Source organism: Tyto alba, unplaced genomic scaffold (assembly GCF_018691265.1).
Source record: "Tyto alba isolate M040663 unplaced genomic scaffold, T.alba_DEE_v4.0 Super-Scaffold_6, whole genome shotgun sequence".
NCBI lineage: Eukaryota > Metazoa > Chordata > Aves > Strigiformes > Tytonidae > Tyto > Tyto alba.
In genome coordinates this window covers 54164681-54190256 of record NW_024881327.1, presented here as the reverse complement: position 1 = coordinate 54190256, position 25576 = coordinate 54164681, and the positions used below count along the sequence as shown (strand labels likewise).

Sequence of the window (25576 nt, the reverse complement as noted above, 5' to 3'; positions counted from 1 at the left end):
GCTCGACCGGGGCACATGGATTGGGATCAAACCTGGGGACAGTGATTTGGCACGGTGGAAAACAAGGGAGAGAGGTGCACCAAGAGTTTGGCAAGGTCCTGGGCTGGATCAACCCATCTGGGACAGAGCCTTGGCTCCTCTCATCCCCCAGGAAAGCCTGCGTAGAATAAGAGTTGTGTCCTTCACCAAACCCCACACGCGTCCCCAAAACCCTGCTAGTCCCTTCCCAATCCCGCCTATCACGTTGTTCTCTTAAAGATGCTGGTTTTTTCACCTGTCTGCAAAAAAAACAAGTTGGCTTTCAGCGACAGATAATTATAAGGAAGTGAGAATTAAGCAGCTTTATTAAGAGGATGAAGGTTATCTGCTAAAGATGCAGTGCTGAGCCCTGCCCCGGCAAATCTCAGCTCTGTAGATAAGTAGGTGGCTGGTAGGACGGGTAGGTTGTGAGATGGGTGGGTGGATGTATTAGGGTGAACAGAGGAACAGCTAGTCTGCATGAGGATAAGATGGATGGCTGGATGATTGGGGATGAATCCAGGACCCTGGGGAATAGGTGCAAATGGGTGGCCGGGTAAATGGGATGGGATTGGAGATGGATGGAGAGAGAGGAGAAGGGAGAACCCCGGGTGGAGCTGCAGCCTAGAGCTCCTCCGTGTCCCCTTCCCCGCTTCCAGCCAGGATTATTCCTGCTGAGCACGTGGCGACGGGTGTGATTTATCTGCACCAGTCAGGACGGCAGAAGTTTGCGGGATGGGGCATTTGGATGCTGGAGCAGCAGGACACACACACACACCCCCCCCAGCCCCAAAATCCACACAACCCACCTGCTTTCCCAGGCGCCTTCTGCATCCCATCCCCAAGCTGGGAGCCCCATTTTTCTCGGCTGATTGCCCCCTTGCTCTTTCTTTTTTTTTTTTTTTTTGGGGGGGGGGCGGGGGGGGTGTTGCTAAATGGGATTAACGTGTGTTGAGGACGGGGGCTGGGGTGCTGGGGAGGGTGACCTGCCGATGGCAGAGGTTCAAGGCAAAGCCCGACCCGAGGTGGGACGCGGGGCGCCAGGGTCGGCTGTGCATGTTTCCAGGCTCCATCTCATCGTGTAATCTTGTTAAATGGTCAGGGAGCATTTCCCCCTGCTTCTCCCTCCCCTTTAATTCCCGATTGAAACATCAAATAAGTTTCCCGAGGCTGCCGGGCAGCTCTGACGGCCGCCTGGTTTCAGGGGAAATAAACAAAACGAAAAAAAAAAGACATCACAAGCAATGGGAGGAAACACCAGGACATCCCATCTTTTGTAGTCTTTCTGGAATGAATTTGCCCCAATCTGCCTTGCTCAGCCAAAGAGCAAAGGCACCGATTCATTGCGTTAAATTCTCAGCTGGAAGTAGCTTGTGGGTGCTTGAAAATAAGGGTGAAATGGGGTGACCCACCTGGAAATGCAGCGAGGAAACCGAGTGACTAGGAGACCCCTCATATGGGGTGGCCCAAAATCTCTGGGTTTAAAAATCATGGGTTTAAGAGGTATTTATCTTGCAATAAGAATCGCAGGGCTGTGGAGCAGGACCGTGCTCCGAGCACTGTCGGAGGGAGAGCAAGCAGCCCTGTGCAGCCTAAATCCTGCGAAGGGCTGTGCGGGGAAGTTTGGGGTCTGGGAAGGGAAAAACATCAGCCTGGTCTGCGTTTGCCACGGGGCCCGTCAGCTCTTAAATTGCTGCTGGTGCTCACCCACCCCCCTCCCGGCTCCCCTGCTCCCTGCTCCTTCCTCACCTCCCATCCCAGTCGCAACAACTGAAAGAACTGGGGGGGAAAATCCCTCCCCGGCTCTGCTCCCAGCCACGCACACGGCAGGGCCTGCCAGAAACCAGTTTGCTTCATTTTGGTGAGACGAACAGTTCGGGAAAAGAGAACAAATAATGAAAATGGCACCATCTTCCCCTTTAGAAAGGGTTGGTGGCACTAAATCCCTTGGCCTTGTGGCACAGTTGGGCTGGGCTTTCACTGGGGGTGTACTGGGGGCTCTGACATCAGACACCCTCTGCAACGGTGTGATTTTATATTAAAAAGTTGACTAAATCATTATATCAAGGAAGCCCTGACAGAACGGGATGAATAAGGGGATCTCGCCAGGAGGTGCAGGGCCGGCAGTCAGATAAAGTGCCCCCCAGCTCTGCTAAAACCTCCTCCTGGGACTTCGGCCGTGATGCTCTCGTGCCTCAGTTTCCCCAGCTGCAGGAGGTGGGGAAATGCAGCCTTGGACACATGTGGTATCAGCTCATGCAGGCTGGGTCTGATCCCACTCCGCACCCCTGCTGAGACCCGAGCCGGATCCGACCCTCCCTCTGCTCTTCCCCATCCTTCCCCCACTCCATCTCTATTGATTTAATAAGATGGAGAGGAATTAACGGGGCCGGAGCATTGGAATAATGAAAGATGAACAAAGGGGCAGCATTAGCAAAGATGCTGCCAGCTTTTAATGATGAGGCCAGGCAGATCCCCTGCTAGCTGTCCCTTTGGAGTGGCGATTAAGAACATACTGTTATTGTTAAGGCAGAGAGATAAATCCCTGCACCGTTTCTGATGTGATCAGCCGGGGCTTCTCCCTACAATTTGTGATCCTATTGTGGACGGTGTTTGCCCTGGGCAAGGAGAGTCTGGGAACCACTTATGAACCATCCTTTGGTCATTAGTCTCCTCATTAGGAGAGAACAATGTGGGAGAAAAAAAGATAATTGAAGGGAGCAGCGGGCTGATCCTGCTCCTGCGCTCAGGCCTGTACCAGGGCTACCTCAACACTTAGTTTGTTTAGAATTCCCAATTAATTTTGAATGTATGGTTAATACCCACAGTTGCAACCCCTGTGAAGAAGGTGTTGAGGTCTGTGCTTGATGGGAGGGCTACGGAGCGTCCTCGGAGGCCTTGCGGGAGGGTATTAGCTTATTTTTGGGGGGTCACCTGGGTCCCCATCGTGGACTTAACCCACGCTGTATTTGGAGGGACCCCAGGCAAGGCGGCCGGGTCCTCAGCACCCGGGAAAGGGCGAGGGTGGTGGAATGCAGCTGCTCCCTCGTTTCACATCTGGTTATGAAGCCAGATGCGACGCCCGAGGGGTGTGATTCCTGGGGGCACAGCCCCGCTTGGATCAGGGACAACATCTCCCCACCGAAAGGCTGGGGCAGAATCCTGAGGAGTGGGCTTAATTCTGATCTTGCCTGGAAATAGCAGTCTGGGTGATAAATCACAGGAAAGCCCTGAGGCTCTGGGGGGTGAGGTGCTTTGCCCCATAAACTTGACAATGGAGGAACAGGTCCTGTCCCCATCGCCAGGGACACCCGGGGCTAGGTGCAGGGCTCCGTGCCCTGGGGAGGAGGGGGAAGAGCCGCAAGTCCTCAGGATGCCTGATATTATCAAGTGCTAATGAGACCTGGATGGGACTGAGGTGCTTTGCAGGCCATTATCCCAAATTAACCTGACAATGCAGCCAGGGCCGGTGTCTGAAGGGCGGCTGGGGTGTGTATTGGCTGTCTGGGGCTGGGGGGAGAGAAGAATGTTGCCTTCTGCCTTCCCCCCCCTTTCTCCCTGTGCCAGCTCCCCCTCCTCTGCCCGCACCCCTGAGCTGACAACAGGGGCCCTGCATTTTCCAGGGTTCATTTTCCATTGCAGGAACATGTCGAATCACCTCCCCGAGAGGTTTGACAAGCGAGAGGTGGAATAAGGCGACAGAGATGGAGGGGATGGGGGCGGCCTCCTCTGCAGGCCAGCGTGTGGGGTAACATTTTTGGAGGAAACTCGTGTTTTCCCAAGTCCTCGTGTCCGTCCCATGCTGCTGCTTGCGTGGGGCTTTTACCAGTGCTTGGGCACTGGAGCAAACTGGGGAGAGCTCAGCTGGAAAGTAACCATGATCTCAAAAGAAGCATTTCCCCGCGGCCGGTGGCCGTCCCTGCCGCGCTCTTGCCACCTGCAACCGGGGCTCCCATTGCTGTGTAAGGCCCGCAAAGTGCAGACAGCGTCGTGCCACCGCTCCTGTCCTCACCCCAGTTTGGGTTTCTTAATGGGAGCTTGCGAGGTGCCGAGGAGCCAGAAGGCAAAAGCCAACTGCGGCCGGATCCTGCCGCAGAGAGGAGAGAGGGGCTTTGCCAAGAGCAGTCGACACCGGCACCTCGCTCCGCAGCTCTCTGCAGCACCCAGCACCAACCTGAGGGTGTAAAAACCAAGGTAGGGTGGCACCCGGGCACCCAGCACTGCTGGGTGCTGCTGGAGCAGAGAGCACGGGACAGTAATTATCGTTCGGAGTAATTTCTCCTTCCTAGACTTTACGATGAAGGAGCGAACGCTCATCAGTTATCCTCCAGGGAGAAACCCCATGCTCCTCTTTTCCCAGCGAAGATGAATCCCTGTTCCCTTTTCCCCATGGGATTCAGCGGGATCCGGCTTGGGAAGGTGCAAATCGCCAGCTCCAGGAGCTACATGATTTGGGGCCGTTTCCCGTTGCCTTTTTGTTATTGGATTGTGGATCGTTCCTGATTATTACTATGGATTATCACAGGAGAAATGGCTGCAAAAGCCTAACGCAAGGCTAAAACCTAAAGTTAGTGTTCAGCACCCCATTTTAAAGGCAATTTTGTTTTGTTTTGTTTTGTTTTTTTTAAAGAGTAAAAAGCATGAGCTCCTAATATCAGACTCCTTAGGTTCCCGGTGCTGGGTTAGTTATCCTAATGAGCACAAGCACATGCCTGTCTAATCAGCAACAGGAGCCCTGGGATCCATCTTCTCCCTAATGGGATGCAACTGAAAGGATGCTGGCGCTTGACAAGATGCTTTCCCACTTGCAGAAGGACTCATGCCCCGGATTACAGATGCGCAAAATCCCCGTCACGTTTTCGCGTGTGCTTGCTGGGGGTTTGGGGAAACTTCCGCCACTTCTTTCGCCCGCTGGGATGGTTTGGGGGGCTCGGAGAGGGCTGGAAATGGAGCCGGGCTCTCCCCACCGACCGAGGCGAGGTGTGAAATTTCTCATGGGCAAACAAGTGAGAGCTGCGGGGTGCCCAGAAGAAGGGGGACAGAAAAGAAGAAACGGGGGGGGGGGGGGGGGGGGGGGGGGAGGGTGGTGAAGCAGAGGAGGAGAGAAAGCAGCAGCCAGAAACAAAAATCCCCAAAGCAGCAACCTGGTTTGAAGAGTGGGGCGTTTTCTATGAGGGGATTGTAAAATGCACTCTCTCTTTCCCCTTCGCAGGGGGGAATAAGGGCCCCCACTCTATCTGATAGTCATTAGCATCAATTAGCCCCGTTTGAAGTAGGCAACATCTTTGTCTCTTTGCAAAAAAAGAAATAAAAAAACCTTTCAGGGAGCCCATAATAACATCTGGAGCAAGGAGAGGCTGAACTCAAGTTCCCCACTTTCATCTCTTGTCGAGGTACTTGGAATGTTAATGCAGCCTCATTCTTTAATGGAGTTATCAGGAAATGCTTTTCACCTCCTTCCCTTTGCTCAGGGGGGATGTTTACAAAGGGCTGGGGGCTTTTTTTGTTGTTGTTTTGTTGTGGGGATTTTTTTTTTTTTTTACCCCCCATAAGAAACCTACCCTACCCTTTTTATTTTTAACGCTCTTAAAAAATAAAACTGGAATAAAATTAAAAAAAAAAAAAAAACAAACCAAAACAACAAACAACAAAACAAACCAACAAACCAAACCACCAAAACCCCACCACCAAAAAAAAAAAAGAGGATCAGGCTCCATCCTTTCATCTCCCCTGCGCAGCTCCTGCAAAAGCCCCTTCGCTGGGAGCAGATGGGGTGGGGATGGAGCCGGAGGTTCAACCTCATGTGGGCAGGGGGGGCCGGGGGGGCTCTCGGGCCCTGAGCCCCCCGCTCTCCTGGCTGCTGGGTGCTATATTTCCCAAGTCATTACCAGCGAGTGAAAATTTCCAGCTTTCGAACCGAAATGCATTAGCTGAGCACACAGTACTAATGGGAAACAGGACGCGTCATTAGGCAGCCCGATTCGGCCAAGCGGGAGAAGCCGGAGGGAAACGTCAACTGGTGGTTTTGCTGGTTGTCCATCCGTCCGTCCGTCCGTCCGTCCGTCCATCCCGCCCGCCAGCAGCATCCCGTCAGCACGCCCATCCCAACAACCGCAACGCAAACCTGCTCCCTTAATAACCGGAGCGTCGCCAACGCCTCTTTCCACAGGAATTACAGTGGCAGTCACGACTTATTATAAAGAGGAAAAATAACGAAACAGGCTTTTAATAAAACAAACCAACAGCTTGTACAATGACACCCAGATTTTAATCCACACAACCTCCATGCAAGCAAAGCCAGAAGCTGTGAATCTGCAGATTTTCTATTTTCTCAGTGGCGGCTTTTTTTTTTTTTTTTTCTGGGGGGGGCGGGGGGGAAAGGCTTCGGCACTTGCTCAGCTTTGAACGTGTGATTTCAATTAAGCACATAGTTACACGGCGGCGGGATTGGGGTTGGCTGTTTGGATAAGGAGCAATAAAGCAGCAGCTGTATTTATTCACTTATTTTGAAGCCGCTGTGGAAGACAGGATGCTAAATGGCAGGAAAAAAGAAGTGTTTTAAAGGCAAACTTGAGGGACTCTTTTGTCTCCTGCAGGCATCCTCTTCCCCGAGGTTCCCGTAGACATCTCCAGGGTGCTTCCTTGCAAGCAGGATAATCCGGCCCATGAATTCCCATAATTTCCATTTGAAACGCTCAAAAATATAGCGATGCTCATTTATAATGAGGTCCATTTCTACGGCTTGGGCAGTGAAAAGAGACTTTAAATGGCACAAATCCCTAATTTAAGGCAGGATTTACTGGATACGGACAGCTAGTCCACACATGCAGCGGTGTTTAGCGCTGGGTTATGAAGCCGTGGGGGGATTTTTGCTCCGTGTTTATTAACCCGGAGACTCCCGTTTGGGGATTTCTCCATGTTTGCATACACTGGAGTGGATTTTCAGTGTGATTTTGGTGCTTGGGGAGATCTGAGTGGGCAGGGTGGCGAATCCTCGGCGAGGTGTGTGCCGAGTACACTCGCCGCTGGGTGAGGTGAAATTTATCCACCGCTCCATCGTCTGCGCTTGGCTCTGGGGGTATCACCCGGGGGTGGCACCCAAACAGGATGAATTTCAGAAAATACAGTCATTTTTTAGCCCATGCAAGCTCCTGGTGTGTTTCTCCCATTTCCCAGATATACGTACACCCTCTGACACAGCCGGGCTGGTACACCCAGACACGTTCCCCGGTGGCAGGGTGGGATGGTGTGGGTGTCAGGGGGGGCTTGAGTGTCTGTGGGGTACGGTGAGGGTGTCAGTGGGGTGAGGGTGGGGAGCTGTAGGTGTCCATGGGGGTGTTTGTGGGGGAAAGTGAGGGTGACAGCGAGGCTGTAGCGGGGGAAGGTGTAGATGGCCATGAGGAAGGGAGGAGGTGTCTGTGGAAGAAGGAGCAAGTGTCTGTGTGGGTGTTTGGAGTGGGTGTCGGTGTGGGTGTCCACGGAGTAGGACAAGGGGTCTGTGGGGAAGGAACGGGTGTCAACGTGGGGGTCTGTGGGGAAGGAGTTTGGGTGTTGGTTCGGGTGTCTGTGGGAAAGGAATGGGTGTCAGTGTGGGGGTCTGTGGGGAAGGGATGGGTATTGGAGTGGGGGGCCCGTGGGGAAGGAGTTTGCATGTTAGTTTGGGTGTCTGTGAGGAATGAGCGGGTGTTGGTGTGGGAGTCCATGGGGAAGGAGTTTGGGTGTTGGTTCGGGTGTCTGTGAGGAAAGAGTGGGTGTCAGTGTGGGGGTCCGTGGGGAAGAATCGAGTGTCAGTGTGGGGGCCCGTGGCGAAGAAGGGGTCTCAATGTCTCAATGTGGAGGTTTGTGGTGAAGGAATGGGTGTCCCTGTGGGGGTCCGTGAGGGAGAAGAGGGTGTCGGTGTGGGGGCCCGTGGGGAAGATGGGGTGCCAGTGCAGAGGTTTGTGGTGAAGGAATGGGTGTCCCTGTGGGGGTCCGTGAGGGAGAAGAGGGTGTCGGTGTGGGGGTCCGTGGGGAAGATGGGGTGCCAGTGCAGAGGTTTGTGGTGAAGGAATGGGTGTCCCTGTGGGGGTCCGTGAGGAAGAAGAGGGTGTCGGTGTGGGGGTCCGTGGCGAAGATGGGGTGCCAGTGCAGAGGTCTGTGGCGAAGGAATGGGTGTCCCTGTGGGGGTCCGTGAGGAAGAAGAGGGTGTCGGTGTGGGGGTCCGTGGGGAAGATGGGGTGCCAGTGCAGAGGTTTGTGGCGAAGGAATGGGTGTCCCTGTGGGGGTCCACGGGGATGAAGTGGGTGTCAGTGCGGGGGTCCGTGGCGAAGAAGGGGTCTCAGTGTCTCAATGTGGAGGTTTGTGGTGAAGGAATGGGTGTCCCTGTGGGGGTCCGTGAGGGAGAAGAGGGTGTCGGTGTGGGGGTCCGTGGGGAAGATGGGGTGCCAGTGCAGAGGTCTGTGGCGAAGGAATGGGTGTCCCTGTGGGGGTCCGTGAGGGAGAAGAGGGTGTCGGTGTGGGGGTCCGTGGCGAAGATGGGGTGCCAGTGCAGAGGTTTGTGGCGAAGGAATGGGTGTCCCTGTGGGGGTCCACGGGGGATGAAGTGGGTGTCAGTGTGGGGGTCCGTGGGGAAGATGGGGTGCCAGTGCAGAGGTTTGTGGCGAAGGAATGGGTGTCCCTGTGGGGGTCCACGGGGAAGAAGTGGGTGTCAGTGTGGGGGCCCATGGCGAAGAAGGGGTCTCAGTGTCTCAATGTGGAGGTTTGTGGCGAAGGAATGGGTGTCCCTGTGGGGGTCCGTGAGGGAGAAGAGGGTGTCGGTGTGGGGGTCCGTGGGGAAGATGGGGTGCCAGTGCAGAGGTTTGTGGCGAAGGAATGGGTGTCCCTGTGGGGGTCCACGGGGAAGAAATGGGTGTCAGTGTGGGGGTCCGTGGCGAAGAAGGGGTCTCAGTGTCTCAATGTGGAGGTTTGTGGCGAAGGAATGGGTGTCCCTGTGGGGGTCCGTGAGGGAGAAGAGGGTGTCGGTGTGGGGGCCCGTGGCAAAGATGGGGTGCCAGTGCAGAGGTTTGTGGTGAAGGAATGGGTGTCCCTGTGGGGGTCCGTGAGGGAGAAGAGGGTGTCGGTGTGGGGGCCCGTGGCGAAGATGGGGTGCCAGTGCAGAGGTCTGTGGCGAAGGAATGGGTGTCCCTGTGGGGGTCCGTGAGGGAGAAGAGGGTGTCGGTGTGGGGGTCCGTGGCGAAGATGGGGTGCCAGTGCAGAGGTCTGTGGCGAAGGAATGGGTGTCCCTGTGGGGGTCCACGGGGATGAAGTGGGTGTCAGTGTGGGGGTCCGTGGCGAAGAAGGGGTCTCAGTGTCTCAATGTGGAGGTTTGTGGTGAAGGAATGGGTGTCCCTGTGGGGGTCCGTGAGGAAGAAGAGGGTGTCGGTGTGGGGGTCCATGGGGAAGATGTGGTGCCAGTGCAGAGGTTTGTGGCGAAGGAATGGGTGTCCCTGTGGGGGTCCACGGGGATGAAGTGGGTGTCAGTGTGGGGGCCCGTGGCGAAGAAGGGGTGCCCTCCGGGACGCCGCTGCAGGCCAGGGGAGGGGGGGGCAGCCCCCGCCGCCCCCCCTCGCCGCAGCTTTGCATAGCAGCCGGATTCATCCCAGCCCCCCCCCCTTCCCCGCTCCTTCCATATAAGCCGGCGGGGCCGGCGGGCGGCAGAGCGGCCCGGCCATGCTGCGCAGCCCACCGCGGCCGCGGCCCGGCCCTCCGCCCCCCCCCAAACCCCCTTTCCACATCGAAACCCTCCTCGCCCGGGAACCGCCGCGCCGCGACCCCCCCGCCCCGCCGGCCCCGCGCTGGGCCCCGCCGGGCCCGGGCCCCGCAGCGGCGCTGGGGCCGGGGCTGGGCGGCTGGGGCTGGGGCTGGGGCGGTGCAGGTGAGCTTTGGGGGGGGGGGGGGGGGGGGGGGGGGTGGGTGCTGGGGGGGAGGGGAGCGTTCCCACTCGTCACGGGTGGGTGGTGGGGTGCGCGGGCGCGTGGCCGGCGGGCTGCTGGGGGCAGGCGGCGGGGTGCGGGGAAGCTGGGCTGGCATCCCCCGCACTGCGGAATGAGGGCGTTTGGGCCACCAAAAAGAACTTTTTTGTTTTGTTCTTTTGTTTGTTGGTTTGGTTTTTATTTTTTTTTCTCCCTCCCTGCCGCCGTGTTTTCATTTCCTGCAGCCTCCCGACCAGCCCCAAGGTGAAAGTGTTGGGCTGGGGCTGTGGGAAATGAAGGAGGGAGAGGGAAGAGTTCCCTAAAATTTCCCTCTTCTCTAGTGTTCGATAATGAATATTAACTATTCACCCCCAACACTAACCGACGGGGTGAAGCGAGACCCAAATAACACGATTTACATCCTTCAGGCTCAGCTTCAGCAGAAGGTTTCAGGTCAGGGACAGTCCCCCCCCCCTCCATGTCCATGTGTGCCCCCACCTGCATTTTAAGGATGGTGGCTCTGCACGCACTGGCATTGATTTCTCTTTTCATTGCACGGAAATGCCGGTGTTTTCATCATGCCGCTGAAAATCTGCGGTAATTTCCCAAAGCATCAGCCCTGCAAGTGGTTTCCCCACCACGCCAGCACCCCTCTGCTCTTGCGCGGGGTCCCCTCTTCTCCCACAGCTGCCTTCGCCCGTCGGGAATTTTGCTCTCCCTGGGACCGCTTGCAAAAATGGAAATGCTGAGTATTTCACAGCACCCGGCCCCAAAAGCTGCTGGTATTCTTGAGTGCAAAAGCATCCAAGGAAACAGGTTTTTGTTGTTGATCCGTAGGTGAAGTTTTACACAGTGGTGTTGGATGACATTGGCTAATCCATCAGGCTCGCTGTATTTTCATCGAGGAGCACTGTAACTTTCTAGAAGCAAAATTACTCATCTGTTTTAACGAAGTGCCTCTGCTCTGCTTACTTTTCTTGAAATTCAGGGGTCTCTTTAGCGTTCAGAGCCTGATCCTGTTATTGGCCAAGCAAAACCTCCAGCCGAGCACATATTTTTACTTGATTTGATCCTGATAGCTACAGTATTCAGATACCAAAAGTATTTGCCACTCTTGATCTTTTTAACTACTTAGCGTAACTATTTAATCTATTACTTCTTTTGCGAGGCAGAATCTGCGTAGTTGTGTGTTAATCGATGTATTATATCAAATATACAGGTATGAAAATATAGTTAAACAATTTGCAAAGCTATTTCCACAAAGTGTTTAATGTTTGAAATTACACTTGCTACGATCCCAGTATTAAAATAGAAAGAAAAAAAAAAAAAAAGTGACGGGTGAAATTATTTTAATGATGAAAATAGTTTTAAGTGCAATTACAGCTGTTAAGCTGTCAGGTCTTCATCCCACAGAGCCTTAAACACGCGCAGAACTTACGCCCAATTAATGAAACGAAGTAGGTCAAGGTGCCCATTTGTGCCTGGAGAACATGACAACACCAGTCATTAAAGGAGAGATAAGTAGTGGGTGTGAATTGGCATCATCATGTACAATATTTTCATAGAAGTTAAAGAAACTCGCCTTGCCACGGTGTAGATAGATCGCAGCAGCCCAGGGTCCCTCGTGGCTGCTGGTGCTGTACCCTGGGGACGGGGTGCAGTGGCTCCGGCCATGGGGGACCTCTGCTCAAAGCAGAGCTGATCTCCAAGCCGCATCACGTCGCCCGGGGACTGAGATTTCAGAGCCCCCAACTCGGGGAGCATCGGTGGCCTGATCCTGCAGACGCACACTGCGTACTTTGCTTTCCACCCAGGAAAGTCCCGCTGGCTGTACTAGGGGTTCTCTTTCTTAAAAGTTAAGTGTGGGCCTGGGCGTTGGCAGGACAGAAGCTGTGGTACCATCAGCATTTAGTGCTGGTTCCTAATACCTTCACCACTGCACTTTGATGCGTGGAGGTGCTGCTGTGGCAACCCCGTGGTCTCGCTCGGAGGTGCCTGGAGTCTTGGGTTCAGAACAGGAGCCAAGTCCCCAATCCAGCAGTTTTTGGCATCGAGCAAGATTGGCTCGACTGTCCCTCCAATGCTTCACGCTCAGACGTGCAAATTTTACGCTAAATGTTTTTCTATGCATGTCATAACTCCAGAACCAGCATCACAGATGCAAAGTGTTGTTTTGTGGTGTTGTTTTTTTTTTTTTTTTTTCGCTTTGACAGCTACAGCCCCTTTTCCTCAGCCCTCGACTGTGGTCTTTCCACCCTGCAGTCCTCCTGGCAGTGAGATCTGGCTCGAGTGACAGGAGGACAGGGCTGGCTGGGATGAGCCCTGGGGCTCCTGAGGGATGGTCTGGGTTGATCTTCAAAAGCAACCTGGAGATGTGTACGAATCAGTCTGTGTTGGTGGGACGAGGGCTTTGCAAACCAGAGACAGCCCCGCTCTTAGGCTGGTGCCAGCTGGTCCTGTGACAGTGCTGGCGTCGTATTGTATGCTAATTAGGTAATTATGGTTATCATCAGGCCACAACTAGATAGGAGACTGAGACCAGATCCACTTGTTAGTCCTGCTGATGCCTCGGCACACATTACGGATCAGTTGAACCTACTGAGGCCAAAGGACTAAGGTCCAGGATGAGGAGCTGCACGAGGGCTGGTGACTCGTGTCTTCGGCAAGCCAGTCCTGCCAGATTCAGTATCTTCTCCTGGACACTGGCTGGCTGCGGGAGCGAAGGGAAGGGTAAAACCAGGGGCCAGCAAGGGGTGAACTCCCCCAGCCTTTAAACATTTGGGACTTGTTGAAATGGAGGTGGGATTTGTGCATTTAGCAGCTCTCGATGGACTTTATTATTCTGTTACAAAGATCCTGTACGAATGGAGGTCAAACTCTGCTGACCTCACTGAGTGCTGACTTTTTGGGGTCTGGCTGCACGTTTAGGACTGTCCTGGGTTGTACCTATGGGTAGAATCACAGAATGGGTTGGAAGGGACCTTGAAATACCATCTGGTACAAGTTTCTGTGGGAAAGGCAGCCTAGATGAGATGATCTAGGTCGGGACATTGCTTGCTTTTCTTTTTGGTGCTGCTTTCTCCCTGCACAGAGCAGCGGCATTTGGATTTCAGCTGCAGCTGAAGCAAGCTGGGTTTGGCACATCAAGAGGGCTGGAGGAATGGCCTCAAACACGCAGACCCCTTCAGCCGCTGCTTCTTGCTTGCAGGTTTGGAGTTGTCTCACTGCGTAGGGGCCAATTCGCTGAGCCCCGCTGTGCCTTGGAGGTCTGGGGGGCCTTGCAAGATGAAAAGGGTCCGCACGGTCTTCAAACCAGAGCAGCTGGAGAGGCTGGAGCAAGAGTTCCTCAAGCAGCAGTACATGGTGGGCACGGAGCGAGTAGACCTGGCTGCAACTCTGCATCTCACAGAGACTCAGGTAAGAAACGGGGGAGGTGGGGCTGGCGGCTTAGATGCGGGTCTGGGTTTGGTCTGTGGTGATTTCCCTGCCATGAAGTGCAGTGGGAGGAGGACATGATGCAAAATGACCCGTGGGACTCCCTGCTGCGAGACGACATTGAAGCCACGTCCTGGAAGGACGCGAGATAGGTTTAGATGGTTTATGAATAAGAATGTCCTTTTCTTAATCCATCAAGTGGAACAAAAAGCATTTAGGAGCACAAACCTGTTTGATTTAGAGTTCAAGATGGCTTGGACTAATGTATCTACACTGTTGTGATCCTCTGGAGACAGTTTATGCTTTAAGCGTCCTTTTATGACACTGGGCGTAAATTTTTTTTCTGCTCTTCCCAGGTAAGTGCCTGCCTCTCCCGCTGCAAGCTGCTCGTTTATTGTGGAAAGAAGGAGCCGCGTGATCTTCCGTGGTGGGATCCAAATGCAGCCGGGGAAAAGGAGAGCAAAGCAAGGGTGGTTCTGGGGGTGGGCAGGGAGGGTGTGAACAGCACAGGGAGCAGGAGCAGGGGGATAGGTGGGTGCCCTCTGGCAGCGGTAGCCCTGGGGATGGGTTCAGTGACCCCGGGGAGCTTGGGGAGGTGTTTCCTTCACTCCCGTGGCCAGAGCCTGCTCTGTGCAGCTGCGTCCCCCTCTCCCCTGGTCCTTTCTCCCAGCACCACTCTGCCCTCCTTAGCGTCACCTCCTCCAGCTCGCATGCACCATGCCCTGAGCAAAGAAGGGGCATGTCTTCCCTCTTCAAAGAACTCTTGCTTTTTGGGGACATCTGCCTCAGAAGCATGTGGCAACAGCCCCCAGTGGCAAGGGGCTCCTGGAGACACCTTGGATTAAGCTGTTGTGCCATTTTCCTGCTAGGTGAAAGTCTGGTTCCAGAACCGGAGGATCAAATGGAGGAAGCAGAGCATGGAGCAGAAGGCGGCAAAGCTGTCACAGTTTGGGGTGATACAGCCCACCACCGCGGACTCGACGGACATCAAGGACCACGAGGATGACACCGTGGACGTTGAGCTTTGAACAGCTGATGAGATTTAGCTGCCACTGTTGTTTTCTCAGCCGTGTCTGCTTGATGGAGGTACTGAGGGTGCAGGCACGTCTGAGCTCCTTTGGTCCAAGTGAGACATGATGCGCTTGATCTGAGAGCTGGAGCTACAGGACTAAAGTGCAGCTGGCTGGGAAGAACCCCCCGAATATCGTTTGGCTGCTGTTTGGTAGCCATGTGCTGTAATTCCTGGGGCTTCATCACCCGGCCAGTTGTACTTGATGGTGCCATAGCTGCGGCAAGGCATGTGAGCTCCTGTTTGCTCTTGAAGTACCAGGACACACAAAACAGTTTCCAGCGGAGAGGCTGGGGTGACAATCGGGCAGTGTCTCTGACGGCTGTGAGCACAAGGGCATTTGAACACGGGGGTCACTTGCATTGCGCGTTTCTGTGTGCTCCTAGGAAGGAGACATGTACTGGTCAACTTGACTCCCATGTTTGATGCTTAGATAACAACAACAACAACAAAAACCAAAAGGAAATTGGAAAGCCCTTTGCTCCCACCCGCAGACTGTCATTACTCTTGCAATAAGTTGAACAGGGTCTGATCCTGCCCCTGGAACAAAAGTGCCTCCTCTTTGTTCTGTGCCTTAGTGTATTTGTGCCTTAGTTGTGGCTTCCCAAACCCAGAGGGCAGAACCCAGTGGGTCTCTCTGTCTTTTGGCATTGCCTTAATTTTGCCAAGGTGTGCGTATCCTGCTGCAGCAGGGAATAAGGCACTCAGCTTGGCCGTGGGGATGGGGGCTGTTATAACAAAAGCAGCTTTCCAACACCTCTGGTGCATCAGACGACCCCCTGCCCCTCGTCCAGATGTGCCGATTCTGGCCCAGACAGCAGCTGCTCTGTTCTCTCCTCATTATACATCCAAGTGCCACGGGAAACGGCACCTGGAGTGTTGGGCGAGCACATCTGTAACCACCCGATGCAGCGAGCGGTTGTGTTTCTGGTGGGTGGGAGGGCTGCGAGGGGTCAGGGCCAAGCACTCGACCCTCCCTGCCTGTGTGTTAGCAGCTACGTGCTCTTAGGCCAGGCTGTCAGCGCTCAGGCTGTCACCTCGCCTTCCCAGGTCTGCCCAGGGTACCAGGCACCACGTCCCGTCAGCTCAGGATAATTTATTGTGTCTCCTCCTGACCCAGAACACTGTATATCACTTTACTCTTATTTATAGAAATAATTTTTTTTTTCCTTAATAAGTTTCACTTATTTATTTGTTTTGCTTCTTAATAAAAATCTAGTGTATTTTAAAAAGAGAGATGGGACCGGCTGGAGGGAGGCAGGATTGAGCAGGGGGGAGGCAGGGTTGAGCAGATCCTTGGTTTCTGAGTAAGCAGCGATGCCTCAGTGGCTTCTTAGCCCACAGCTGCCAGGGATGGGTTACCCATCCTTTTTGCTGTCTTCAGTTTTCTCTTGTGTTTCTAAGGAAATTAAAACCAAAAGGAATGCACTTTCTCCTAATAAGACCTCTGTTGTCAAAAAGTAAAAGCTGCTTTCTAACAGCAGAATTCATGAAAGGGTGATTTCTTCTTGCACGGGTGATTTCTTCTTGCACATTTTCATTCCTGATATTCTAGTACAAATAGGAAAGCGTTTTTTTCCCCTCCACACTTGTGTGTTTTGCTGGTAAACTTGTGCACTCATCTCAAGCTTGAACATTTGGAATGGAGCAAGAACAGCTTTTAAACAGATCAACTGAAAACCTGTAAGTGTCAAAAAAACAGAAGGAAAACACGCTTCAAACCATTATTTTAATTTTAAACTGAAATTCTTAACAACAAAAAAAAAATTCTTAAACTTTTGAACAAAATAAATGCTAAAAAAAGTTGTTTTTTTAAAAAGGTGATTGATGACCATATGGCATAGGTGAAAGTAGATAACACAAGTTATTTCTGGGCCAGTTCCTGCAGAGATAGAACTAAATTTAGGGTAAGAAATGTAATGTGTGGTTACAGTGGGGTGCTCAGGTTTGGGTCGCTGCTCCTGGAGAACAAGGACCTCTTGTCTGCAGGTGGATGTGGCCAAACTTTCTGTGCAGCCCCTGCTCTGCCAGGCTGCCGCTTCAGCAAACCGAAGTCCAGGAGAAGGTTCCCCCTGTGCTCTGCAAACGCAGAAGCAATCCCGGCCCAGCTTCACAAATATTTCACATTAATGTGGGCACCAGGGATTGCTCAGAGACACGAAGGACGCTTTGAAGTGTCAGGCTGATGCTTGTTGGATGAAGTGCCCTGCCACTTAGCACCAAAACCTTAGAAAAACAGGACATGTAGTGCTGTTATTACAATAATAACTAGTCTTCCTACTAATAGGAGGAAAATGTAATTGGAGTCATACCGGAGCGTTGCTCCACCCGTGTCTTAAGGCCTAGTAGACCCTGGGATGGGCATTGCGCAGTGAAGTGCCCTGCACAGCCCCGCTGCTGGGTTCACCGCGGCCAGACCCCAAAATTAGAGAAAGGGGAAGGTGTCCCAGGCAGTTTGTCTGTCCCTTGTAGCCGGCTGAGCGGCCAGGGAAGCGCCCAGCTCTGCGGCCATGCTCCTTCAGGGGCCGCTGGCCTGGGCATGGAGGTGGCGGGATCCAGCTGGCCGCGCAGCACAGCCTTACCGCCCGGTGTCGCGATCCCAACACGAGCCGACAGTGACATCTAGTGACTCCGAAATACCCCAAACCGCCCCGAATATGAAGCCGTTCCCCATATTCCCAAACACGCTGCAGCCACCTGGTCGATGAAGAAACAGGACTGAGTCTGCACGGGCACTAGCAGTGCCGGTGTAAACCAGTGAACACAATTAAACATGCCATTTGCATGGGTTTTAGGCGTTTGCAGGCAACCTAGCAGGAGGTAGCGAGGGTGCAGCTTAGCGTGTTCTGAAAGGTTTTTTGGGGAACGCTGGGCCAGTTTTGAGCGCGCAGGAGCAGCTGGTGATGCCTCCTCACCCTGTGAGGGGGTACCTTGCGTTCCCGCCTGACAGGGACATGAAGGCTATTCCCCGCCTGGCCGTACTGTTAAAAATGAATAATAGTTAATAGAGGAGAAGCAACAGAACTGTCTGGTGGTTCTTTTTTTTTTTTTTTTTTTTTTTTTTTTTTTTTTTTTTTTGCGTGGCTGTGGAAGCGTCCCAGCCCCGTTTCGGGGCATTTTGGTGGTGTTTTCGGACGCCGCTGGTGGGCTGAGGGGAGGGCCAAGATGGCCGCCGGCCCCCGCCCGCCCAGGGGTTGAGGGGGGTGATGGCGGGCGCGGACCCCCGAAGGGGGGGGCCGGCAGCCATCTTCGTGCGGGGCGGTGGGTGAGGAGGGCGGAGGAGGAGGAGGAGGAGGAGGAGGAGGAGGAGGAAGAGGAAGAAGAGGCGCTGCCCGCCCCCGGCGGGTCAGAGCGGGGAAGTCGCCGCCCGAAGATGGCCGCCGCGGCGGGGGATGTGTGCGGCGCCGTAGCGGGGGGCCGCGCCGGGGCTGCGGCGGAGGCGCGGTTCATCAGCAGCGCCAAGGTGAGCCCGGCAGTCCCTCCTTTCCCTCATGCTGCGGCAGAGCCAATTTTTTTTTTTTTTTTTTTTTTTATGCGGGGGGAAAAAAAAGGGGTGAAAAAACCCGGCAGCCTCCCCTCAGGCTGTGTGTGTGTGTGTGGGGGGGATACCCTCAGCCCACGGGTGGGTTTCGGCTTCGGGCGCGTCCCCTGACCCACGCCTCTCCCTCGGTAGGGCAAAGGCTTGTTCGCCACCAAGAACATCCGCAAAGGGGAAACCGTCTTCGTGGAGAGGCCGGTGGTGTCATCCCAGTTCCTCTGGAACGCCCTGTACAACTACCGAGGTGAGTGGTTGGCGCGTCCCTGTCGCCTGCCCCGGCGAGGTGACTCCAGGCTCCCTAAGGAGCTGCCTGGGTTTCAAGGAAAACGTTTGGGTTTGTTTTAGCACCGCCGGGAAGGTGGCCCCTGCTGCCATTTCGGCGCTACGTGAACTGTTGACAAGTGGAAAGCGGTGGGGTCGTTGGAGGGATGGGGACTTCCATCAGCCCTGGGAGGAAAGCACCGTGTGCCGCCGTCGGGCACCATCTGTGTGGGAACACCGATTTTTTTCTTTTTTTTTTTTAGTGGCGTGGCCGCTAATCCCAATCACACCACTGCAGAGTACAGCCCACAAAGGTGCCAGTCCTCTCCAGAGGCGACAGAACAAAAAAAAATGAAGGTTTTAAGGGCAGGATTTTAAACTTCTTTGTCCTACCTAGACCCTGCTGTCTGCTGAGCTCTGTTGCATGGGAATGCTTGCCATGATATGGCCCTTAAAACACTTCCCAGCGTTACAGGGCAGCAGATGAGTGCTGAGGAGGGGGTTAAATTGCAGCAGAAAATGGTCTTTCCTATAGAGGGAGTGATAAGAGACTGGTGCCTCCAGCTCGGAGATAGCGTTGGTACCAGTCATGCTGTCTTGCCCTGAGCCCTGGCCCCTTTTCTCACTGTGGTGTCCGTCTTGTCTCCCCTCAGCCTGTGATCACTGCCTGCGGGCTTTGGAAACGGCGGAGGAAAATGCCCAGCGGCTGCTAGGAAAGAGCTCCCTGGTGCTGCCTCACCCGGAGCAGTGCAGCATCCGGAAAGACCTGCACCAGCAGTGTCCCCGATGCCAGGTATGGGGCTGCTAGGGGGTGACCGTGGTCTTGCTGGGGTCACTGACTCCTTCACAGCATCTAGCAAGGCACTTGCGCTGCCCCGAGATGGGTGTCTGCCTTCCCCTTCTGCATCATGATGGCTAAAGAGCTCAGGTGGTCAGGGAGGGGGGCACGGCTGGGCCTGGGACCCCCTTTTCCTGCTGCTGTAGCCAACGCCGGGCGCTGTGCCCCTCGCTCTAGGTGACGTACTGCAGCGCTGAATGCAGGCAGGCTGCTTTGGAGCAGTACCACCAGGTCCTCTGCCTTGGCCCATCCCGTGACGACCCCACGCACCCCCTCAACAAGCTGCAGGAGGCATGGAGGTAGGCGACCGACCTGCCTGTTGCTCCCCGGGCAGAGGAGGTGGCTCTCCTGGGCAGGGCGATGCTGCCTGGGACCAGGGCTGAGGACCATCCTTGCTTTGCATCCCTGCATGGGGTGGCTGGAGGGTGGTGGTGGCCGTGGGACCCTGCCCAGCTGTACCTGCTGGTTGGACAGCAGGTGGATTTGTGTTGGCAGCACAAGTGTTTGGACACATGGCTGAACAGTTCTTATTTTTCTCCCAATAAAGAGCTACAAAGCACTGAGCTGCGCATCCCTCACTCCTGCAATTTTATAGTGCTCCTGCCCCTGGGAGATTTTCATCGTAGCACCCCTGCGGGTACATGAATTGCTGTCCCTGCTTGCAGATGACAAAATGGGCACAGAAGCGACAAGTAACATCCCTGACTCAAAGCTCATCACAAACCCCAGCTCTGGCGGCCATCCTGGGCTTTGTATGGGATCCAGGCTCTAGTTTAACAGGATGGTAGGGGATTATTTGTGTGCTCAGAGGAGGCAGTTGGTTGCAGGCTTCTCCTCGCCCTGAGCAGCACTGGATCCCCATGCAGTGATGCTGCACTGGCTGCTTCGGTGTGACAGATGATCATGGGCCTGACCTCATGGATGGCAGCTGCCTTTGCCTCCTTCCAGCTTCTTATTTTCATACCAACACCGATCTGCTCATCTCTTTTCTTCGTTCTTATCCCCCAGAAACATGCATTATCCACCGGAGACTTCCAGCATCATGTTGATGGCCCGGATGGTCGCCACTGTCAAACAGGTATGTTTGCAGTTTGAAGCCACAGCTAGCTGGTGTGTGGTTTCCTCATCCTGTTGTGGCTGTTATTCCCAAGGACTGATTTCTTCGGCAACTGGCAGGGTCCTGCTTCAATAGATTTCATCGTCTAGTGGTCACTGGTCATGGAGACAGGAGGCAGCAAAAGAGGGTCCTGTGCCCTGAGCCAAGCAGGTCTTTTTTTCTGAACCAAAATAGTCAGAACCGAACCTTTCCTTTCACTCTGTTTCTTTGGACTGGGTTTCTCAGTGTTTATTCTGACAATAAATTGCCACTATGCAAGTGCTTCAGGTGGTTCTTGATAGCAGGCTGGATACCTCTGAGCTCAGTGGGGCTTGTCCACTCCTCCTTTCTCTCTTTGCTGGGGAAGAAAGTGGTGGTGGTGCTATGCCCGTGTTCGATTCCTTTGTCAGGCTAAAGACAAGGAGTGGTGGATCAAAGCCTTCTCCCAGTTCTGCAGTAAGACAGCAAACGAAGAGGAGGAGGTTGTGCACAAGCTGCTGGGGGACAAATTTAAGGTAAGAACCTGGCAGCTTTTGGTTGTGTTGAATCCCCAAGCTTGCCTTCTGCTTGCCTGTGTCTGTAAGCCCATGGGTGCAGAGGCCCTCTTACAGCTGGGATGGGAGACACTGGAAATCCCAGGCTCAAAGTGGGAGCACAAAGCGTCTGGCTGACCTGACAGAGAGGAAATGGGTTGCTTTGGGCTTATGGTGCTTCAGTGGGACACGCTGCTCATTCCTGTGGTGGAGATGCTTCTGCTGTGGGGTGGGACAGGGTGATACTTAGCTGCTGAGTAGGTGGCTTTTGCTGGTAAAATGAGTGGCTTTCGCTGCTCTGAGGGCAGCAGCCTCCAGCCCTGCAGGGAGGGACGAGGAGCCTGACTCCTGAGCCTTTTGGCCTGTGCTGGGCTCGCCCGTCAGCCTGGGGCTGAGCCCAGCAGCATCTCCCCATCCTGACGGCATTGCCATGTCCTGGCAGGGCCAGCTGGAGCTGCTGCGATTGCTCTTCACCGAAGCCCTTTACGATGAACATCTCAGCAGGGTGAGTTGAATTGCTTCCCAAATAGCCCAGGAGCATGGCAGGACCTTCCGCTTGGCCAGGGCTTTCCCTGGGACTCTGCCCATTCCTTACTCCCCCCAAAACTCCCTGTGGGATTTGAGGCACTTGCAGAGCGGGGTGCTGCCGCCGGCTGGCCTTGGCTCAGCTGCTTTCTCATCTCCCTTCTGCAGTGGTTCACTCCAGAAGGCTTTCGATCCCTCTTTGCCCTCGTTGGGACCAATGGTCAAGGCATAGGAACAAGGTAATGGGGCTTTCTGGGTGCTCTGTGCAGGGCAGCAGAGATGTGGCATGGAAAGGATGTACAGTGCCTAAATCCATGCTGGCCTGGGTAATGGCTGGGTTCAGACGTAAGAGAGGGAAACGGAGAGGCAAACTTAAAAGCAGTTCTTCATCTTGGCCGTGTCCAACCCTTTCGCGTCCCTCTGCCAGACCTTGGCCACTGAGTTGAACCCTTAGATCCCCCCTGCCAGGTCCCACCGTGTGCCCACAGCACTGCGGGTCTGTAACGGTGTCCCTCTGCTTCCCGACAGCTCCCTGAGCCAGTGGGTGCACGCTTGCGATGCGCTGGATCTCCCCATGCTGCAGAGAGAGGAGCTGGACGCCTTCATCGACCAGCTCTACAAGGACATCGAGAAGGGTGAGGCTCCGACGTGGCCGTGGGCAGCGTCAAGCAGTGAGTGCCCTTTGCAGGAGGCTGCTGGAGACTTTTCCCAGCGTTCAGGGACCAGGCGAGGTTCCCACTGGGGACTGGGAGATCCCAATTCCCCTGGTCCACGTGAGCCATGCCTGGTGCCTTTGGCTCACTACGTGGATAGAGCAAGTTCAAGTTTGTGGGCAGCACAACCTGTGGCAGGTTGAGGTGGCTGGAGGGCTGATCTTGTGCAGAGAAATCCCATCTACACTAAATGTTCAAAGACCTGTTTATCACTTTTTTGACTGATGCAGCTGTGTGAGTGTACAGGGACAGGCCAGGGAGCCTGGGGGGTGCAGATCATGTCCTCCATCCCCTCCCAGCAGGGAGGGAAGGGTGCTTTGGAAATCACCCTCCAACACCTGGCCCCCAAAGCAGCTCTGGCTGGGTGCGTTCCGCGTTGATGGACATCCCTTCGTGCTCACGCTGAGCCGCACGTGTGGAAGAGCCAGAACGGCCCATGCGAAGCTCTAACCCCCTCTCTGTGCTGCAGAGTCAGGAGAGTTCCTCAACTGCGAGGGATCAGGTCTCTACGTGCTCCAGAGCTGCTGTAAGTAACACGAAGACTAAGAGAAAAACTAGTAGTGAGGAGGGGGATGTCCTGATCTAGATTGACTCACCTCTCCCTAAAAGCCTCTGGAGAAAGGACTTTGTGCCTCCCATCCATGGGATGGGATGGGATGGGATGGGATGGGATGGGATGGGATGGGAGTTGTCCTGAGGCCTGGCTGCTCTCTCAGGGTCTCCCAGCATCTCACAGCTACGAAGTGGTCAGTCCTGGCTTGAATGGCCTTAGATGTAATGCAGTCTCTGGGAGCCACGTATGCAGTTAGCAAAGAGACCATCTCCCACCTTGTCTGAGCAAAATGGAGCTGAAAAACCACGGGCTGTTGGGTCTCTGCCCCTGCCTCTGCCTTCCCCTTCCTCTGGAGGCACCCTCACGGCTGCGTCCTGTTTTCCCTGTAGGTAACCACAGCTGCATCCCCAATGCTGAGACATCCTTCCCAGAAAACAACTTCCTCCTACACCTGACGGCTCTGGAGGACATCGAAGCAGGAGAGGTGAGGCAGCAGGGCCCGTGTGAATCTGGGGTGGCATCTCACCTTTGCAGAGAGTCCCAGTGTCCCCCATATGCCCCACGGACCCCACCCCCATACCTCCTCTCTCTTGCATTGTCCTGGCAGAGAAATTCATGCCTCATCCCATGTAGGGGCTGCCAGACCTCGTATTTCTGCCTGATCCTGAGGGAGACTGATAGAAAATCATGCTGCTTTGAGTTTGTGGGAAGCAATTCTCAGCCCGACCTGTTCCCCTTTGCTCACAGGAAATCTGCATCAGTTATTTAGACTGCTGTCAGAGGGAGCGGAGCAGACACAGCCGCAACAAGATACTCAGGTAGGGGCTGCTTAGAGGAACTGGGGGAGGGGGGGACATGACACAGCACCCCCTCTGCCCCCCCAGCCAGTCAGTTTGGGCTGTGTCCCCACCTCGGGGCCCTGTGCGTGGTGTGGAGGTGCACAGGTTGGTGTGCAAGCTGGTGTGCTCATGGCGGGGTGTATATGAAGCATGTGGTGCTTTTTTTTTTTTTTTTTTTTTTTGGCCGTGCTGCCGTCAGACCCTGGGGGACTAGGCTGAGCGAGCCTGGAGCTCCCTACTCTCCACTCTGGTGGATTGTAGCCCCGAGGACCAAGGATTTGGGCCCCCCTTCTTCCACCACTCTGTAGCTGGCTCCTGCAAACCTTTGCTGTCCTCACCCACCTTCCTTTTCCTTCTCTGCCCTTCAAGGGTAGGGGATCCTGCTGATGGTCACCGTCCCCGTGTCGGGATTGAAATCCCCCTCTCTACCCAAACTACCTCCACCCCACCTGAAAGCATGATTGAAACTGTAAAATTCTCCAGGTTTAACGTATTTAGCCCCTTCCTGGCTGCTCTGTCCCCGACCCCCTGCACAACAACAGTGTTGATGTCCCTGTCTCTCTTCCTCCTCCTTCCTTCCTTTCTTCCAGGGAGAACTACTTGTTTACCTGCTCGTGTCCCAAGTGCCTAGCGCAAGCCGACGATGCCGACGTGACGTCGGACGAAGAGGAGGAAGGCGAAGGGGAGACGGATGACGCTGAGCTGGAGGATGAGATGACTGACGTTTGATCCTGGCCCCGGGGCGAGAGGAAGGGGGGCAGGGATGGGGAAGGGGGAGGGGGGTGGGATCCTCTGAGAGGCAGCAGCTTTAATACTTAGAAACAGGGTTGTGTTGTGGGGTCGGGAGGGAGGCCACGTGCCGGCGGAGGGTCTGGCGGAGAGGGGCAGCGGGGGAGCCGGAGGCAGGCCCTGCTCCTGCCTGTCCTTGTTGTGCGTGTGTGTGTGTGTGTGTGTGTATGTGTGAGGCTGTCCCCATCCTCCCTGTGAGGACAGACTCCGTCCCCAGAGGTGCTGGCTGGTGCTTGCAGGGGAGGCTGGAGGAGAGCAGGGGCCAGCCAGCCCTTGGGACATCACGAGGGTGGCTTCGTGGCCACCTCGGAGGCTGCTCCGCCCTGTCTGTGCCGGCCGTGGATGTGGAGGAGCGTGTCCTTTCCTACCCTGCAGGGATGAGGGGAACGCGTGTGCGTGTACGTGTGTTTGTGCACAAGGGGTATTATTTAATGTCTATATTAGCACTATCTACACACTAAGGAGCTGGGGTCCTTATATATACTCCATTCCATGCCTTGGCTTGGCGAGCAGCAAGGGGCAAAACGATTTTGCAGGTGGGACTGAGACACCTTACGCGTGTCTCAGATGCCCGAGGCCAGCGGGAAGAGCAGAGCCGACCCTGGCAGGCGCCTCCCTCCCGCCTCAGCCCCATCCTTTACACGATGCAAAGCCCCACGCAGCGACTGCCAGGCTTTTTGGGGGAGTGGGAAAGGCCAGGCTCTGGTGTTGCGTAAGCAAAGTCACCATCCAAAACCCCAAAGACGTTTCGGGCTTTGCAGAGAGCGAACCGTCCCGCCGGGCCTGTCTGACTGCGAGCTGCTTCGGGAGGACGATGCACCCAAGCAGGAGCCACCGTGCCCACGGACACAGCGTGGTGCTGGGTGCTTCCCCACACCGAGTGGCCCCCCGCCCCGTGGAGGTGTCACCAGCAGCCGATCTTTGTCACCCATCCCACGCTGCCAGCCACCGCTCTCTGCGACGTCCCCGCCTGCGGACCACGCGGCTGGAGGGAGAAGACTCCTCCAAGCAATGAACAGGCACCAGGTTGGGGATGCGCCCCGGGTATTTTCCTCCCCCTCTTGGATTTTGGGGAGCTGTTTTTCCTGCCGCCGCGTCCTTCGAGCCCGCAGCAGCTGGATTGTGGGACCGTGGGTGACGCTGTCACCTCTGACACTACCACCACCACCAGCCCTGCACCCTGCTGCTTGTCCCCAGCCATCCCGGGGCCATGTCCCCTTCAGTGTTCGTAATAAACCGAGACTGGTGACGCTGCTGTATCGTTTCTACTGGTAAACTGGAGGGGGGTGAGTGCAGAGATAAGGGCTGCGATCCAGGGGCTGGTCCTGATGGGGACATGGAGGACTGGGGGAACAGACGCCCACTGAGGTCTGGGCTCTGGCCCTGCCACCAGCCCGCCCTCGGGGACGGATGCTGGAGATCCCTTGAGGCTGCTGCTGC

General features: G+C 55.0%; 2 protein-coding genes across 2 annotated transcripts; both read left to right on the top strand.

The window, feature by feature from the left end:
• The first annotated feature begins 13175 nt into the window (after positions 1-13175).
• On the top strand, positions 13176-15625 carry LOC104369119 (homeobox protein not2). The gene is made up of 2 exons (XM_033007073.2): positions 13176-13364; positions 14252-15625. Exons 1-2 carry the CDS (start codon positions 13233-13235, stop codon positions 14408-14410), a joined length of 291 nt encoding a protein of 96 aa, XP_032862964.2. The 5' UTR covers positions 13176-13232; the 3' UTR covers positions 14411-15625.
• Positions 15626-17748: 2123 nt separating this feature from the next.
• On the top strand, positions 17749-25385 carry SMYD5 (SMYD family member 5). Its single transcript, XM_033007072.2, has 13 exons — positions 17749-17914; positions 18125-18233; positions 18904-19043; positions 19266-19387; positions 20097-20166; positions 20595-20699; positions 21160-21222; positions 21411-21481; positions 21771-21877; positions 22425-22481; positions 22898-22992; positions 23256-23326; positions 23938-25385. The coding sequence occupies exons 1-13, from the start codon at positions 17825-17827 to the stop codon at positions 24074-24076; spliced, it is 1239 nt and encodes a 412-aa protein (XP_032862963.2). The 5' UTR covers positions 17749-17824; the 3' UTR covers positions 24077-25385.
• The last annotated feature ends 191 nt before the right edge of the window (positions 25386-25576 follow it).